The sequence below is a fragment of the Acanthochromis polyacanthus genome, chromosome 4 (genome assembly GCF_021347895.1).
Source record: "Acanthochromis polyacanthus isolate Apoly-LR-REF ecotype Palm Island chromosome 4, KAUST_Apoly_ChrSc, whole genome shotgun sequence".
In the NCBI taxonomy this organism is placed as follows: domain Eukaryota; kingdom Metazoa; phylum Chordata; class Actinopteri; family Pomacentridae; genus Acanthochromis; species Acanthochromis polyacanthus.
The window spans coordinates 14,677,024-14,695,922 of record NC_067116.1 but is presented as its reverse complement, the minus strand read 5'-3'; the positions used below and the strand labels follow the sequence as shown (position 1 = coordinate 14,695,922).

The 18,899-nt window shown below is 41.4% G+C and overlaps 1 protein-coding gene across 1 annotated transcript; it reads left to right on the top strand.

Annotated features, from left to right (window-relative positions):
- Positions 1 to 5,832: 5,832 nt before the first annotated feature.
- On the top strand, positions 5,833 to 18,174 carry LOC110969748 (beta-1,3-galactosyltransferase 2-like). The gene is made up of 3 exons (XM_051947325.1): positions 5,833 to 6,023; positions 6,172 to 6,703; positions 15,780 to 18,174. The coding sequence occupies exon 3, from the start codon at positions 16,128 to 16,130 to the stop codon at positions 17,457 to 17,459; it is 1,332 nt and encodes a 443-aa protein (XP_051803285.1). The 5' UTR covers positions 5,833 to 6,023; positions 6,172 to 6,703; positions 15,780 to 16,127; the 3' UTR covers positions 17,460 to 18,174.
- Positions 18,175 to 18,899: the final 725 nt, after the last annotated feature.

Here is an 18,899-nt window from a genome sequence, read left to right as displayed (position 1 = left end):
AGCAATACATTGCTCATTTATATGAAAATAATATGATTAGTTTGTAGAGAAGACTGTTTTGTTACCTTGTTTAGGTTTCCGGCTCCCCAAATCCATGAAACTTGGATCAATATAAGCTTGTCACTCTGTTAATAGCATGTAAATGACATTTTACATGGAAATGAACATCAAGTTGACAACACTTCCAACTCATTTTAGAAACAAAAAACCTGAATTTGAAAAGTGGAATATCAATTCAAAGTAGGACATATCTTTTACAGAATCAACGGATGTAGCCTTTGGGTCTAAGAATGCCATTTCTGATGCATGACAATTCCAGCGTTACTGTTTGGAAGGGGCATCATTGCTGCATCCTGGGCTTAGGGAGAGAATTTTGATTGGTTTAGAGACATAAAAACAATTCAGAACATCCCCTGGATCTACAGCAGAATGATAATGAGATGCAGCCAGACCATTCTCCAGCTCTAAATATGTCTTTCTATATGAAATTACAGATTTAGCAGCATGGAGACTCTGAGATTGCATCTGCATAAAGTTTAAATTTATTCAACAGAGTCCCTGGTTCCAACTTGTCACTGCTTCAAACTTCATTCTTTCTTCTTCTTCTTCTTCTTTTTTTTTTTTTTTTTTTTTTTTACATTTTTAATCGTTTCTCAACATTGGACTTTTGATCTTTTCTTATTTCAGATTACAATTAACTCTGCTTATTACGCTTTCATTTTTCAGTTTTATCCTTCCAACCTCTCTCTATTCCCATCTGTCGTGTCTGTCTGGTTTTCGAAATTTGATTGTAAAGGCTGTTAAATATGAGATCACTGCGCAATATTCTCGTGCCACAAAAGGAATGTCATGCATCCCTTGTAACTGTCTATCCATGACTTCCCGCTTTCGCCTGCAGCTCTCCTTGTTTACATGGCTCATTTGTACATTGTGGCTAGATCTCAGACTGTCTGACCACATCTATATCTGGCAGTGATGATTAGACCGCCGTGGCTTTCTTTAGCTCAGGCAATGACAGGCATCTTATGTCCACACGTGTCTGGATGTTACCGAGACGGATTTACACGTGGAATTAAAACGTGTCACCTGTACACAAACTGACATCTGATTCGTCTTTCCTGAGAACAAATGCGCTAACTCTCATTATTCTGCCTCTATATATTGACAGTCTACACAGCTCTTTTTGTTGCCCGTCTGCAAACAATTCACACAATCCGTTTTGACAGGCATGCTACGATCCAAACTGCCTGCCAAATGTTTGAAATGCATGCATTTTCTGATCAGATCGGCTCAGGAAATGCTTTTCCATATGAATCTGACACACATTGCATTTCCATTTCTGCTATCAACATGGCCAAATATACCTGTCACAACTCGTAATTTCTGACTCACCCTCTATGTGACATATGTGTTAGTTATGCAAATGATTAATTAACTTGTTTTAGACAGCCAGGGATGAGTGTGTTGATTGCAGGTGCAAAGGTGAAATTTGCAAAATCTATTTTTACACCGTGATTAAAGTCACATTTAAATTGGGTAATTTTAAGCTGAAATGTTTCCAGAATGATATGAAATTGAGCAAATTAATACTCAGTGCTTTGTAATGTGTCCTCTGTTATAACAGAGCTGACCCCTAATATTTGTTCACTGAGCAGAGGGCTGCGTCTGAGTGAAGGCAAAGATATTCACAGAGACATCCCTGCCTGCACTTGAGGCTCTGCCACAGGATATTGCGACTGCACTCTTTAAGAGAAGCAATAACAGCTCACATTTCATCTGAGACTGCATTTCTTAAAAGGCGTAACGTTGAGATAACCAACCTGTCCTTCCCCCAGCAGTGTCTGGGAGAAAAGGAGAAAGTAAAGTACAGAACGACTCAAGGAGAACGCATTTTAGAAAGAATTAGACCAAAGAAAACCACAACAATCATTTGATGGAGTGATTAAACTCGCAGTGTAAATAGGTAGATTTAACTGCATTATTTGCCGTCTTATTTAGAATTTCTTTTCAGAACGTGCCAATATAGTGAATTGACCATGACTCAAAGCATAGAAATGAGAAATTATTCAAATGTGAAAGGGTTTCTCTGTTGCTATGTAAATGTTGGACTGTTGGTGTTTGAACTTATTGGTTTGTATAGAAAAGGAACTTGGCTGTATTTTTTTGTATTTTTGTGTTAGAGACAAAACAAAAAGAAATATGGTCTCTAGCTTTATTTTTGCCTTTCACAGGAGTCCTATTTTGTGAATAGCGCCTAACGTTGTGCCAAAGCGCACACATGCTTCCATTGACTTTGCTCTTCAAACGCTTGGGCGTTTCGATTTTGTGAGCTAAAAGAAAAAAAGACATTACAAGAGCTGCAGTGTGGTTTATTAAAACATCTGCGAGGCATTTTTAAGAAATTCTAAAAAAGAAATGGAGCACGGCTGTGTGTGCAGCTGCATTTCTCTCCACAGTACAGGGGGACATCTGTGTGTTTGTCTGTTTGCAGCAGACTGGCTTTCTCTGAGATGCAGCAGGAGAGGCAGACGTGTTGTTCCGAGATACTCCCCGAGCACCAGCAATTAATGATGACAATTTAAATTTTGATATGCGGGTCTTTGCTGGGGCAGTCAGGTTAGACAAGTTGAGGAAGTCACCTATCTAGCAGATGCCACATGATATTAATGTACAAAGGCATGCTGCCTCTAACCTGGCAGCCACGGGAAATCAATTACCACAGCGGCATTACTTTCTTCTGACAAATATGCTCTCACCGACCAGGTAGCAGAGCTAATGGCCTCCAAAGTATTTCTGTCAAAGACACAGCTCCCATTAATTATTCAGTCACCTGCGCTCCGATGCTGTGGTGCTACCTTACAATATTTACAGTGCTGCGAGAGGCCACTCTCCCCCTGGCTTACTGTCCCCAAAGCGCTCAGCTTCTTTTGCATGAGCCATAATTCCATCTGCTCCACTTCTACTGAGAGAGGGAAAGAGACAAGCTGCTTTCATCCCTTATCAAGAAACACTCTCTTGAGGTGCACGAGCGTAAACATGACTGACGGCTGATGAAGGGTTTGCATTGTCTTTTAAGTCAATAATGAGACAGGTAGGGTTTCATTGTCGTGCTTTAGTGGAGGCAGGAAGTCAGTGCTGTCAACGGTCATGTGTTGTTGTTTTTTGTCAGACTAGATGTGAAAGCATGCTAAATATAGTTGGTAATCATGTCTGCATAATGATGCATTACTAATGTAGCAAACGGAGCAAAATAGAAGCACATTTTTCATTTAGAATTGTTATAAAAAGGTGCCGTCCAGGGAGAACCACTGCGGGCAGTGTTAAACAAAGAGCACAATGGTGGCAAATCCAGCTGTTTCCAGACAACCACTGGCCACCATGCTCTTACGGAGTTAAATCCCCTTTTTTTCCGCCCACAGAGGGGGAGCAGGGTGGTTGGCTCTGGAGGTGGAGGGGGAGAGGAGGGAATGATGCTGCATTCATGTGGATGTGGGAAAATTTGTAGATATGAGCTTCCTTTTTAAAAATAGCTCCACCTCAGCGTCAATGTGGAACATACTGTTTGCGAACTCAGGGTCTCATGGAATAGACCCCAGTTTCGCCATCATTCGACGGCATTTACATTAGATTTATTTAAGCAAGCAAAAAGAATGATTTTTATCTCTTTGATAGTTACATGTGTAATATGTCATTGCGGGATGGGAGTGTGGAGGGCCAAAACAAAGTGAAAACCTGCGCAAAACACAGGTTTCTCATTATTCTTTGTCAGCTTTCTTTCTATACATTTCCTCTTTGTCACTGGACCACAACTTTAACGGAATACATAACTGCATAAAATGGACAAAATGGACATCACGGCATTACACCCCTATGTGATTGTTCTCTCATTCTGTGTCAAATAACGGCCAATAGTGAGGTCAGTGAGGTCACAGTACTTGTCTCAGAGGTGTTGAATGGGGCTTAGGTGATGATACCAAAGTGGGGAAATGACTTCTTTATGGACCTGGCTTTGTGCATGCCAGTGATTTCTGGAGAAGGTCACCCCATAGGCTGTACATAAAACCTGGACATAGCCTTTGGCTCTGAAAAGCAAGCCAATGCAGAAGTGCTTACACTTGCATTTTTTTTAACAGGGAGGAGCAGTTCTTTAGGCTGCAAAAAGAAGACTGTATAGAAGTCTATGAGAAAATGTGTATAACTTAAATATTTTCAAAAATGAGTTTATGTTCCTAATCACTAGTTTCAAGTCTCCTTTCAGAGTGCATGTGTATAATGTTTATTTAGTAAATTATGGTCCCATTTAAATGACAACAGCGTAAAGCATAGCAGTGGTGAGACTAACAAGTTGCTACCACAGCTACCTGTCAGTAAAGATCGAGGCATAGAAATGCATGTCTGTGGCAAACAAAACCAAAAACTTGCTTTTGGCTGTTGTCTTTGATTTTATTTATTGATCATGAAAGTTATTTGTAGCAGTCTGATCATCTAAAAATGTCTTGCTCTGTGTTCATTTGGAGTGAAAGACAGTCTAATGCTTTGTTTCCACACAGCTCCATGTAGGTATGCGTGCTGTGATCTCCGATGTTTGCAAAACTCCACCTTCACCTTTTAAAAACTTTTGTGGTGGATTTCGTAGAGCTGCACCGCGTGCCAGGAATAATAAAACAAATCAACAAACAAGAAAAGCAGTCAGAGAACGCAGTATTCCGTCAAGGCTGCTCAGTTGTTGTATCATTTCTGAAGGATGAATCATAAAAAATGACTTGCACTGAGCACAGGCCTGTGTTATGCATCTGTACGTTCTGTACGGATACTGAATTGCCTGACATAAATATGTAGCGGGCGGCAGGAATCAGTGGGACTCAGAAACACCCCCACAATTTAACCATTTGTTTCTTGTATCATTTCCGATGGATAAATCCCAATAAGTCAGCAGCGGTCGATTTGTAGTAGGATTGCAATCATGTGATCATCAGCAGGCAGCTGGAGTAGTGTTCACTTTTGTCATGGTTACAGTGACGCTGTGCTGCTATCTCGCAATGGTACAGAAATCTTTAACAAATCCGCCGATCCAGAGTATAAGCTGCATCACTGCCAAAATCTAATCACTTGGTCTTTGTGACATTTCTGACCTTCCCTGAAAATTCCATCCAAATCTGTTAGTCTGAGTAATTAGTTTGAGTAATGTTGCTAACAGACAGACAAACAGACAAACCAACGGCGATCGTCACATAATGAAGTAAATATCTAATTGACAACACATTAGTTTAGCTAATGATAAGTGATCAAACTTGCATTGCACCCATAGCTGTATTATTTATCCATCTGTAAAACATGCATGTCTGTGTAAAGGCCTTCTGAATGGTGCATCTGTGACAGTTTTCTAGTTTTTGCTATTTTGAATGATTTACAGCACAATTTTATCAAGATACGTTTTATGTTGGGTTGATTTTTTCCCTAAAAAATCTGCCTTAGTACACAAGAATAAAAAGTATGCAAAAGTTACCACACATAACAATAAACTTCCACAATATTTCAAATGCATGACCTGATACAAATCAATGCTTGTGCCTTTTATTGCAGTAACTGTTTATTAAAATATTCTTTTAAATAGGTTGGATAATAGCTCATTTGAATTAATATTACCAAGAATTGTTTGAACTCTTTATCGAGCTGTAATTTTAACAATATGTGCTAGAACACATTCTGGGCTGGATTGTGTTAGTGTGAACATTATGTGAGTGTTCGTGAGTCGAGGACAGAATATTTTTTTAACCCACGCTCCGTGAATGCAGCGTGAGCGACCAACTGGGTCACGTGAGATGCTCCGCTAAGAATGCAGTGACGTGGTGGAGCTCCGTTAGTGTAGCGGTGTCTGACAGACAGCTTCCCCGGGCCAGCAGCTGCCCTGCCCGGCTCAGACATCCGACAAGGGCTCGGTCCAAGACGGAGCGGAGGAAAGATTGAGAAGGAAAAACAAGAAGGGGTGGACTAGAAAACCGAAGCAGAGTAGGGGTTCGGAGGTAGATGAGTATTTGTTTTTGTTTCCTCTTTGAATCTTGAGGAGCATGTTTTGGCAGAGAGAGGTGGGAGATGATAGGTTGTTATTATTATTATTTTTAATTCAGTTTCTCTGTTTTTTTCCTCCACTGCGCTCCTACTCTACACCAGTCTGCGCTGCATCGTGAAGTACCAGCCGCACTCCTGCTGCTCCGTCGCCGCTGCTCTGCCATCCTTCCAGCGGATCGCTTCTCTGGATAAACGTGCGCGGATGCTGTGGTCTTTTTCCTCGTTTGCATTAAATAGCACCTCTGGAGAAGAGCGGGATGAACTTGGATAAGATCAGGGAACAACAGTGAAAGAGGGGAGAGAGAAAAAATACCCCTGAAGTAGTGAGGTAGAGGGAGCGGTGTAGCGGACACAAGGAGCGGGAGAGGGAGGAGAGGAGGAGTCGCAGCAGGAGGAGAACCAAAAAGCTGCAGGTTTGTTGAGCCTGTGGGGATGAGGACGAGCAGGGACGGAACGCTTCCAAGGTGTCAGCGCGATTAGGGGAACAGGATCGGGAGGGGAAGCAGGCGTTAAACCCCGGGTTGCTTCCAGTCCGGGGAGGCGGTGATGGCGAGTGAAGGTACCGGGGCTCACACACTCCCTCGGCCGACCGCAGCCCTGTCAGCAGCCGCAGCAGCAGCATGAGGAGGAGGAGGTACGCACTGCACATCTCATCAGTCCTCCACATCCTCATTATTCATTTAGCCTTCCCCGCCCTCCTCTCCCCTCTATTACATCCACCTTTCCCAGCCGCCTTGACTGGGATCCATCTACCCATCAATCAATTTCTCCATGTACCTTTGTCCCAGGATCTCCTCTATATCAGGCACTTTCTGGGCCCCCAGTGGCTCCGTGAAATGTTGCAGTGACAGGCAGGGCCCCCCACCCCAGGCAGATGTTCAAGGCAGGTGCATCAGTGCAAAATTAACAAAAGCCTACTTTGATTTTACTATTTCTCCACTCTCTAAGGAGGCATGGAGGTGACTGCCTCTATTCCTCCTCCCACAGAGCACAGTCATTTTTTTATTCCTATATGGGATTCCTGAATCAGTGTCATCAAATGAGGGTCAGTAGTCCATACTGTATCAGTGTACATAAATTCAAGTTTAGGAAACCCCTCCGTGGACCTGCCAAAAGGCGAGGCCAAGGAGTTTCCATTGATCCAGTTCAATTAACTGGGCTTTTTATCCACTTCATCACGTCAAGCTGCCTGAGCTATTTGGCACAGAGAACTGTGCATACTTGGGCATATCTGCTAAATGCTGAGATGGACGTAAAAAAAACTGCAGCTAACCTCACCATCTGGGTTTTGACTCTGCCCACTAGACTATGAAACTTTAATAAGGTCTAATTTTCAAAGCACCTCATAATTTATTGCTGTGGTGTCTGAACCGACATCCTCCAGAATATGGCCGGGCTTTATTAACAAAGTAAAACAGAGCATACTGCAAGAATTAAATACAGCAGTGAAAGTTGGCAGCAGCACCAGAGACAATCGAGATATCACTCACTCTTGAGTGCAAAAAAAGTCACTGTCATATAATATTTACTCCAGCTAATGTGCCTCGGAGCTGCCAAAGCTGCCTTCTAAAGGTCTCTTTTATTACTGAGGCCGGTTTTACGAGGCTGCTCGATCCTTTCTTACAACCCTTTTAAAACACAAATACATCTAGATGTTTTGTCATGTTATATAGCTTTGTGCATTAGAGAGTCAGGTTCCACAATTTACAAAAAAATACATTTATTCCTAGATTTCTGCTTGTACCGCACTGCAATGTAGCTGAATTGGATTGCATGTGTAGAACTCATAACATTGAAATATTAGATGTGTTTGTACATTTCTGCCTCCACCTGTTTGTGCAATTATGATTTATGCTTCCTTTTTTGATAAACAAATTTGTCATTCACTGTATAAAATGTCAGAACACTGTGAAAATCGGCCATTAAAGTTTCTTTAAATCCAAGATAATATATCCTATTTTGTCCAATCAAATGTTCAAAAACCAAAGATAATCAGCTTAGTGTCGCATCAGGAAAAGAATAGAATGTCCTCGGTCTGCAAGCTAAAACTACACTATTTTGCTTAAAAATGCCTAAATCTGATCTAAACAGATTCTAAAAATAGTTTCTGATTAATTACTTGTTGATCCGTTAATTCTTTAATTAACAGTTTCAGGTCAACAGCAAAACCTGTATGTAGAAACAATTGGTGTCATTCTTGGTGAACATGCCATCATCAGTGGGAACACTTTTTATCAGGACAGCCAGAAATTTAAAAAAAAAAAAAAAGTCCTTTAGTTTGAAAAGATGGCTACCTGAAAACCAGGGCAAGTAAAACTCAACTGTCATGTCGCCTTGATACTGCCAAAGTTTTTTGTGATTTGGGTGAACTGACTCTTTAAGGATCAGATTTGGTCATGTTGTGTGATGAAGGGGCTCAAGTGACCTGGCCCACATCTGACCAGCCTCAAGTGATGAAGGGTAAAAAATAAATAAATAAAAATACAGCTGGCCATCCAGTGTCACTCATCTGCTGTGTGACACTTAGCGAGAACCCTCCCTCTCCCTGCGGCCCTATCCTAGTTGAGTCACATATACACCAAACAACATTTCCAAAGGTTTACTTCATGTCTGCACCACCTAAAACATTATCTCATTGTTTGACAGCAAGTTTGTTCCAGAGAAAACAGACTTTATGAAGTCTGTGGATCATCCAAAGAAACTAGGGCACTTTTTTTTTTTTTGCTTTTGTAAAGATGCATTGTTTTTTGAGCAGTTTTAAGGCTTTAATCCTATTTTACTCTGCTCTATTTGGATTGTTGTGACCTCACTCAAACATCCGCACATAAAACAATCATACCACAAGAATTGTTTTTTTTTCTTTTTTTAGAAAAGTTTGAGTGACATAGAGGCTTGGATTTTCTTCCACAATGTTCCTTTAAATATGTTCATAGACGCAGGTGTGGACTGCTTAGGCCACAAAGGAAAGCTAAATTAAATCAAAATGCAATGTGATCCATTGATCGGTTGTTATACTTAGAAACAGGATCACTTTAGCGCAATAAAACATTATAATTGCATTGCATTTAATATTGATTTGATTAGATTTTTTTCTAATTTAACAGTACTTCATCTAATCCTTTACTGTAGTTTCTTTAGGGCTGCAGTAACAGTAATGCATTCCATCGTGAGTTAATTTGTTGATTATTTTCGTGATTAGTCAGTTTTTTGTTTGTTCCATCAAATGCAAGAAAAATAGTGAAAATGGCCATTTGTGTTTCCCAAAGACCAGGATGATGTTTTCCTTGTTTGCCTACCTGAATATGAAGATATTCATTTGACTGTCACAGGGGGGGGGGGTAAAAAAGCTGATTGTTTTTCTAAAAAGAAATCACTCAAACAGATTTATCGCTTATCAAAATAACTCACGCTAAATTTAATAGTTGCCAACGAATCGCTCAGTCCATTGAAGACATGGCCTGTATCATCCATCTGCCATTCTATGAATTATGACAAACACACCTTCATTCTCACAGCTATGTTCTATAGGATATTAAAGTACTTCTGAAAAATAAAATGATTCTGAAGCAACTTTTAATTACTAAAGGTTAACATACTGACTTTAAATGAGATTATCTTTAAGGTGGTATTGTTAAAATTGAGGGTTTAGGGGTTTTTTAGGTTTCAGGGTACTATGTATAAGAATGTAAAGCTATTTATGTGTATTAATTCCATTTTATTGCAAATGAATGAGCAAATTGTAACATAACTTGAAAATGAGATCTTCCCTACTTTTTTCATTGAATTAACAGAATGTGGACTGAGTTCTATTTGAAAGATTTGGGATAGGTTTTGCAGGTAAATCTCAAGGATGTGGCGTTTTTGCTCGTTCTCTGATGCCTTGCCTCAAAGCTTCTTTTTCAGTCCCATGGAGTGCTAATGGTCCATAACACTGGCTACTGTTAGCTCCGCAATGAATTCCGTGAATGTCAACAAAAGACAACCTAGCTGAACAGGAATGTGACACACATACGGGGGGAAATTAGAATTAACATCAGGCAGGCATTCAATTTTGCTAGTTCAGTTTAAAAAAAACTCAACAACTTACAGGTTGATTTATAAATGTATTTCTGCATCCTGAGTCAGCTGTTGAGAGTGTTCAATAGCTAGTTACCAAGTGAGCACAGACATTTAATAGACACTAAAAATAATAAATACAGTATTCTTTAGGTAGATAAACATGCGGCTGAAAGTGGTTAAACCACAGCAATAGCAGAAATTAAGCAGTTGCAACATTGAGCCAAAATAATGAAGAAATGGTTAAACTGTTCATGCAGTTAGCTAGGCTAACCATAAAATGGCTGCAATAGTTTCAAAATGTCAGATAAGCAGCTGAAACAGGTGGCTAAAGTGTTGGGGGAATGCTTGTAGTAGTTGAGTAACGCTTAAACACTTGAAAGGTATGCTGAATGTAACCCATAATGTTTGACATTGCTAAAAATAACAGCTAAATAGCTGAATTTTGGAGCATCAATTGTAGGTATAAGTAGATGTCTAAGTGAAATGGAAAATTATTGAAATAAAGTTGTGGCTAACAGTTCAAATTATTTGATGACACTAGTGAAGGTTAAAGAAAAAAACATGTTCACTGTAATTATTGGATAAACATTTTTTGGATGGTTTAGCTAAAGGAAACGGTTAAATGTTAGAAATGAACAGTGCGAATTCACACTTAATCAAGCCAGGCTAAACACTTGTAGTTTAACTGTGTAAAGTAAATATGACAATATTAAATGTTCATATTTAATACAAGCCACTTTGAGGTTTTGGCTACACTAATACAGATGTTTTTTGAGCCAGTGGTTAAAGAAAAACATCTGTTCCCCTGACTACTGTTTTGTAAACACACACAAGAATGCAAAAACAACTAAAAGCTGCAATAAGCTGTGCACCATTTAATATTAGGCACAGCATACAATGGCTTTTGCATGATGTTGGTGCAGCAATGCTAAGTTGGTATGGGTACGTGCAAATCAAGTTGTGACATCATTGTTTCCCAGACTCTCTGTTTTACATGTCCATAGCAATACACATGAACCTGACCTTTAAAAAATTTGCATTTCAGAGGGCACATGAAAACATCTCCATTTGAGTGACCTAAAACGCTGTTTGCATATGAATGAGAGGCCCAGATGTAGAAACTTTTGTTTTGCAAATTACCCATACTGGTTGGTCTACAATTGAATCTACATGATGGAGTTCTTTATTCAACAGGGCTGTGGAGGTACATCTGAAAAGAAAACTGCTGTCTTATATGATACAGTTATTTAAAAAACATCACCATTTGTTTGAGGCTGTACGGTCACTTTGGTAAAAAACAAAGTGGGGTTAACCAGTTGGTCAAACAACTCACTGAGTCACACAGAGACAGTGAAAGCTAGGAAGTGAATAAGCAGCAACACCACTCGTCAGCTCGGCTCAACTTCTTTTCTTGGCAGTCTCGGTGAGCTCTTTATTGCAATCAGATGGTGAACAACAGTCAGAGAATCCCAGGTTGTTGCAAAAGAATAGCTACAGAGGAGTGAGTGGAGGAGGTGATCAGGATGAGGAGGGATTAAGATGAGAGGCATGGACTCACCAACAGCCTGCTCTCTTTCAAGGGTCTGCTCTGAACCAAGTCCAGGACTGAATTCCCTGGAAGATTGTGTTTAAGATGAGCTCAGCAGGACCCCAAGGAGAACAAAAGCACATATAAAATTCTTATAAGTCACTGCTGTGCAAGCTGACTAGTGAAACTAATTCAGTGTGAGTTTTGCTAACATGAGAAAGAGAGAGAAATGTGTGAGAAAGAAACATGAAGAACCTGTTCTGAAAAACAGATCTGGGTTGGGTATTTGGCTCTCACCTGGCATAATAATTATGCCGCTGTAAAATAATATTGACAAGGAGGGTGTTTTTGTTTCCCAGCAGCCATTTGTGTTGAACACACCTTAGGAACATACAGTTGACTTCAAAAGAAGACAATGAGTCTTGTTTGACTTTACCAGAGCTGAGATTATAGCTGCAGCTTCACAAGTCACATTGAGATCCATCCATTCTCTATACACCGCTTTATCCTCACTAGGGTTGTGGGGGGTGCTGGAGTCTATCCCAGCTGACTCGGGCGAAGGCAGGGGACACCCTGGACAGGTCGCCAGTCTGTCACAGGGCTACATATACAGACAAACAATCACACTCGCATTCACACCTACAGACAATTTAGAGTAACCAATTAACCTCAGCATATTTTTGGACTGTCGGAGGAAGCCGAAGTGCCCGGAGAAAACCCACGCATGCACAGGGAGAACATGCAAACTCCATGCAGAAAGATCCCAGGCCCATCCCGGGATTTGAACCAGAGATCTTCTTGCTGCAAGGCGAAAGTGCTAACCACTACGCCCCTGTGCAGCCCTCACATTAAGATGTTAAGTTAAATTAAATAGTGCTTCCTTGTAGCAATTACAGCTGAAACACTGACTATAAGTCCACTAACACAAACACGACTTACAGTGGTGATAAATGATTAATCATTAAGTCACTTTTCGAACAGCAATGCCCAACTTTTGCCAAATCATCTTCTAAACTGTAAGTTTTCTGTTTTTCTTTGCCTTACACGTTAGTAAAATTAATATATTTTGGGGTTTAGAGTGTAAACTGGGTAGAGGAAGTGATTTTATTTACAGTTTTTCATTGTTTTCTGTCGTTTTATTGACAAAATAATTCACTGGTTACTTTATAAGGAAAGTTGAGAATAATGGAACTGTTTTTGCCCAGTTTTCTTTGTTGAAGTCTAATCTGGTCATCTGCTGATAAAGGACATGTGCCAAAACAAACCTTTACCACTAAATGAAATCCTAAATGAAGTTATCGTTTCAGGAAATGTCGTTAGATGAAATGAGAACCTCAGTCAGCCACGTCATCTGTCTGTTTCAATCAAACAGGAATTAACCCTTAAGTGCAGTCGACAGCGGCTCTAAACAGCTCACAAATGAAAGATGTTTCTTCTCTGAGGAAAATGTGTCACGATAATAAAATGCACTGTTATACTGAATGAAGGTCATATTCTCATCGACATCAGTGAAGCTTGTTTTGCATGCATCACACATATTGTTGAGGCACAATCAGCTGCTTATGTAGCTATGGGAACGAAGAGAGCAAACGGGAGAATGGTGTGTGAACCTGGGAAGTTTATTTCATTCTGTTGATGCTGTTTTTTCCTCCAGATGTGAAGCTGATGTGGTGACAGAGACGACACCATAGTGTATGCCTTGTATGTCACCACCGTGCCACTCCCCCAGCCTATGTTCTGATTATTGACCGCTGCAGAATCGCTGGGGCTTTAATTAGTGCTAGTGTAACTAATTGACTTGCACAGAAGAGACATTGATGGGAAGCAAGAAAATGAATTAATGAGGAGAGGCATTGGCAGATTAAATGGTACTGCTGAAAAGTAAAAATGGATGTCTGATCTCCCAATGAAATGGACATTTACATCGAAGAAAACAAAACAAAGCCATTCATGTGGTCTGCATGTGAGTGAGTGTGTGGGTGGGTGTCGGTGTGTGTGGGCATCTCTGTGGAGTGTGTATCTCCATGTACATGCACAGTTATGTGTTTGTGTGTCTCTGTGTGCAGCCTTCATCAGAACTCATGGAACTAGATGTTCATTTAGTTGACAGCAGAAATCTCTCAAACGCTGGATATGCTTCGATGTAAAGTATGTTAACCTTTAAAACAAAACCGGCCCTGGCCCCTCTCATTCTCCTGTAATTGCTTGCACTGGGTAAGCACACTCGCCTGAAAAGGTTATCGTGTTCCTTGTCAGTTGTCATGATGAATGAGCAAACATAGCAGGAAATGAAAACGGGAAGCTTAGAAAATCTACTGAAGCCGGCATGTAGAATTTGCACAAAATAATGCTCAGTTGTTCAGTATCGGCAAATGATTAAACAGCAAACAAACAAAAAAGGGAGGCAATGCAAGCAGTAGATGAAGGAACACACTCAAGAAGGAAGGATGGATTCAACACTGCTACACTGCTGCTGCATTAATATTCACTAGAGTCTAGTACAACCTCCAAGTTTCTGCTGGCATATTCTGTTTTCTCCAGTGGTGTGTGTGTGTGTGTGTGTGTGTGTGTGTGTGTGTGTGTGTGTGTGTGTGTGTGTGTGTGTGTGTGTGTGTGTGTGTGTGTGTGTGCGTGCGTGCGTGTGTGTGACAGACAGTTAACATGCACAGCAATGGGGATGCATGTATCTAGTGTGGATATAATCATGTGTGACGTGTACGTGCATCTTTTCTGTGCATCTATACACACATGAATAATTACATATGCAGTCCATGTATGTTGTGTATATCAGTAATGCTGGTCTGCATTATAGTTTGTGCTACTTTGTGCATCTGTTCACACACAAAAACGATTATGTGTGCAGTGTTTGGTTTGTCTATCATTACAAAGTAAACGTGCTCGTGCTCACGGATTATTTGCATTGACGACTTAGTGAACCAGGATGTGTATACATGACCGTCTTTGTGAGTCTCTCTGTGAACAACTTCCAGGTGGGCAGCAGATGTAATCATGTACATTTTGTCCACATTGCTGCATGTTTGTGTGCCTGCATGTTTACTTGTATGTCCTGTATTTATGCACGTTTGTGTAAGAAGGCCAAGCAGCCTGGGTGATCTCAGGGAGACAGTCGGCAGCATTGATAAGCTGAAGGTGGAAGGTGAATGGCAGGTGAAGGCTGTTATCACCAGAGGTTTGCTCAGGATTCGGCACCACTGCCTGCTGGACCTTGGAAACTCATTCTGACAGATGCATCTCGTCCCTGGCTGTTAACACTTGGTGGGGGGCTGATGACACTTGCTCGACCAAGCGGTTCAGAGTAGCGTTAGCCAGCGCCACGTAGAGCAAACCTGCAATTTATACTTCTGCCCCAGGCATTAAGCTGAACAATGACATGCAAATGTGAGCCCTCATCCCCCAAATCCAGAACCTGACAACCACAGTTTCCTCATAGATGTTTATCTACTATGTTTTGTTCTTCTCTAATTTAAAAAAATCTCACTGTGAGATGATTTTGTGATGATGAATCAAATGTTCTGACCATCATTGTCATTGTGGAAAGTAGTTTTCGGATGTCTTTACTGGGATGTAGAAATATGTATTTAGAAGAAAACGTTTTGCTGCATCTCGGTATCACACCTTGGACCATCTGTTTTTAAACTGTACAGATGTATCCACAGTCATTTTTAGAGCAGCAGTTTTCCTTTCCGTCTCCGATGTGCTCACAACAATAGCTTTCTTCTTGAAGCCACATCTCCAGAATCTACTGTTTCTCATCCCTGTTCAATCAAAGATGCTACACTGCTGTCATATTGATTCAGCTGGTCCTTTTCAAACTGTTAAGTAAGCTTACAAAATGAGTCATTTACCATATTGGGCACTGCATCCACAGGAAGCTCTAATTGGAGCTTTTGCATCTGGACAAAATTAATTCAGAATTGCTCTGATTGTGTAAAAACAAACCATAAATATAATGAATAAGAATTACTCTCATTTTTTCCCATGAGTAAAATAAAAACACATCTTCAACTCGGACAATCGACATGTGGCTCAGTGCCAGGGAAAAGGAGGTGCTTTTGGAGTGCTGCCAATTCTGTTTTCTCAATTTCTTCTTTTCTCTTTTCAGATTAGAGAGAGCAAACGCAGAGGAGGTGACCCTTATCATATCCTGAAGGAGATGAGACATAGAGCATGACCCTGTGTTTGTCTACAGTGCCAAAGAAGAGCCAGGGAGAAGCCTCCCTGGCCAGAGAATCGCCGCCTTCCTAGCTCCATCGGGAGCTTTTTTAGCCTGCTTTAAGCTGCACTTTGGGGCTCAAATGTTCTCCTGACTCCACCAGGAGGCTCTCTCCAACCCATCTGCCAGCTCAGATAACCCTCTGATTGTTGGCAACCACATGTTTGAGGTGACTGTATGTGACCGCCGCCGCCCATTCTCGAGCAGCAGCAGCCTCCTGCGACCCCGATCTGCACCATGCAGTGGAGACGGCGGCACTGCTGTCCCATCAAGATGACCTGGACCGTCAAGCGCTCACTGTTTCGGACCCATGTGACTGGCCTCCTCTCACTGGCTCTGCTCTTCACTCTCTTTTTATTTTTCAGCCACCAGGACTGGCTGCCAGGACGCAGTGGGCCTCGTGAAAACCCCCTGGCCTATGCTGTCAGGGGCTTCCGCACTCCCAAGGGAGAATCCAACCAGAGCAGCTCCCTGAGGAGCCTGTGGAGGGAGGCAGGGTATGTGCCACCAAAGCCTCTGCTCAACCTCAGCTCTCAGCAAGCGGAGGGTGCAGCAGGAGAGGCAACAGGAGGAATAGGAGGAGGTGGAGGAGGATCCAGGACTGGTGTAATGGGGCTGGGGGACTCCATGAGCACTAACAATAGTTTACAGAAGGAGATGGGTGTAGGAGGGAAGCTCAGCGCTCAGCCCTACCGCTACATCCTGAACGAGCCCTTCAAGTGCAGGGACAGCACACCCTTCCTCATCCTCCTCATTGCTGCAGAACCAGGACAGGCTGATGCCCGCAATGCAATCCGCCAGACATGGGGAAATGAGAGTGTAGCAATGGGCTTGGGGTTTGTCCGTCTGTTTCTGCTCGGCACAGGAACGACTTCAGACACCGTCCTCCAGAGCAGCATAGAGGAAGAGAGCCGTGTTTATCATGATATCATCCAACAGGACTATCGGGACACTTACTACAACCTGACCGTCAAGACCCTGATGGGCATGAACTGGGTGGCCACCTATTGCCCACATGCCTCCTATGTGATGAAGACAGACAGTGACATGTTTGTCAATACAGAGTATCTCATCCAGAAGTTACTGAAACCTGAGATGCCTCCAAAGCAGAGGTACTTCACCGGCTACCTGATGAGGGGCTATGCACCAAACCGAAACAAGGACAGCAAGTGGTACATGCCACCAGAGCTGTATCCAAGCGAGCGCTACCCAATATTCTGCTCAGGCACAGGATACGTGTTCTCAGGGGACATGGCCGAGCTGATCTATCAGGCCTCACTCAGCATACGCAGGCTTCACCTGGAAGATGTTTATGTGGGGATCTGCCTGGCGAAGCTGCGCATTGACCCAGCTCCACCTCCCAATGAGTTCCTCTTTAACCATTGGCGGGTATCTTACTCCAGTTGTAAGTACAGCCACTTGATCACATCCCATCAATTCCATCCTAATGAACTCATCAAGTACTGGAACCACTTACAGAGCAACAAGCACAACGCCTGTATCAACATAGCCAAGGAAAAGAATGGCAGGTATAGACACCGAAAGTTCCATGGAGAGAGGCCTCCATGATGGACCCTGTGACTACAACCTGCCTCAAAAAAGGGAAACTGGTCCACTGTAACTACTGCTGGTGGAGGGCATGTTGAACTCAGCACTATACACTATATGGGGAAAAGCACATTGTTTTTGGTATTGTGTACAGTCAATGATCCAAACTATTTTTTTAGTTCTAAAAAATGTGAAGTATTGTAAACCTATTGAGCTATTTCTAAAAGGGAGAATGGGGGACATGTCTGTGTGATGTGGAGCATGCACAACAAGAGCTGCAGCTCAACAGTGGTGTTCATGATAATTCAGGTGCCAACAGAAAAGTGAGAATTTGTGTTCTCCACTAAAGGGTAGTACAGCGTGTCACACTCTAGGAATAATATTTTAAAAAATGAAAAATTAAGACACAGTTGTGTTTACACAGACAGAGACAAATGTCCATGTAATATGTTGAAAAGTTACACTACCTAAATATGAATGAATGATGAATCTTTGACATTGACCAGTTATGCTGCCCTGTTTCTCAGTGTTTACTTTACAGATCTATCAAAGAACACTGCTCTGAAGAGGTTTATCTGTCATATACTGTATTTTATTTAAAAAAAAAATCTACATAAAAGCACCCAGAATCACATCTGAGATGACTGAGATTGTATTTTTTAAAGCTTTACATTGAGTATGACTCTGCACTTGAGCAAATGTGCAATGAATCAAATAATTAAATGTCCTGAAATCATTTTGTTTGTGGCTTTGTGTGTGTGTGTGTGTGTGTGTGTGTGTGTGTGTGTGTGTGTGTGTGTGTGTGTGTGTGTGTGTGTGTGTGTGTGTGTGTGTGTGTTGTGTGGAATCCTTCATGAGAAATCCATTAGAACAGCTCACCATTCTTAAAATGTATACTTTCAACTGGCAGCGAGTAAAGGCCTGAGAGATATGATGTCAGTTTAGGAATACATTTTCACATTGTTCAAGTAAACAAGTTGTTGAATTACAGCGAGATCAAGTAAAGCTATTGGATTCTAGTTCAGCAAATTTCATACACAAAACATCAAATAGTTTTATCCAAGTTGTGATAGTTATTTCAACCATATCATGCAGCCTTAGTGCGAAAGGACAAAAAGAGGCTGTAAAACACAAAGTAGCTGCTCTTTTAGATTAGCTATTGATTAAGATTTCTACCCAACAACTGCCAGGTACAACTGGTGTATAGTTAACTATATTAGCTTCTTGTCACCTGATAAAGATATTGTGTGTTATTTTGGTAATTCTTTCCCCTTTTGATGAGTAAAAAGCAAAGAAAAGGATACAGTGACACAGTACCTATACACCCCACTGGAGGTTTCTTATTTTGATGTATTTCAACATTCAACATGTTGATATTAAGGTCAATATACTTTGGCTTTTTTCAAGAAGAATTTTCAAAAAAAATAATTCCTCCATCTCAACATGAGAACAGAGTTTCAC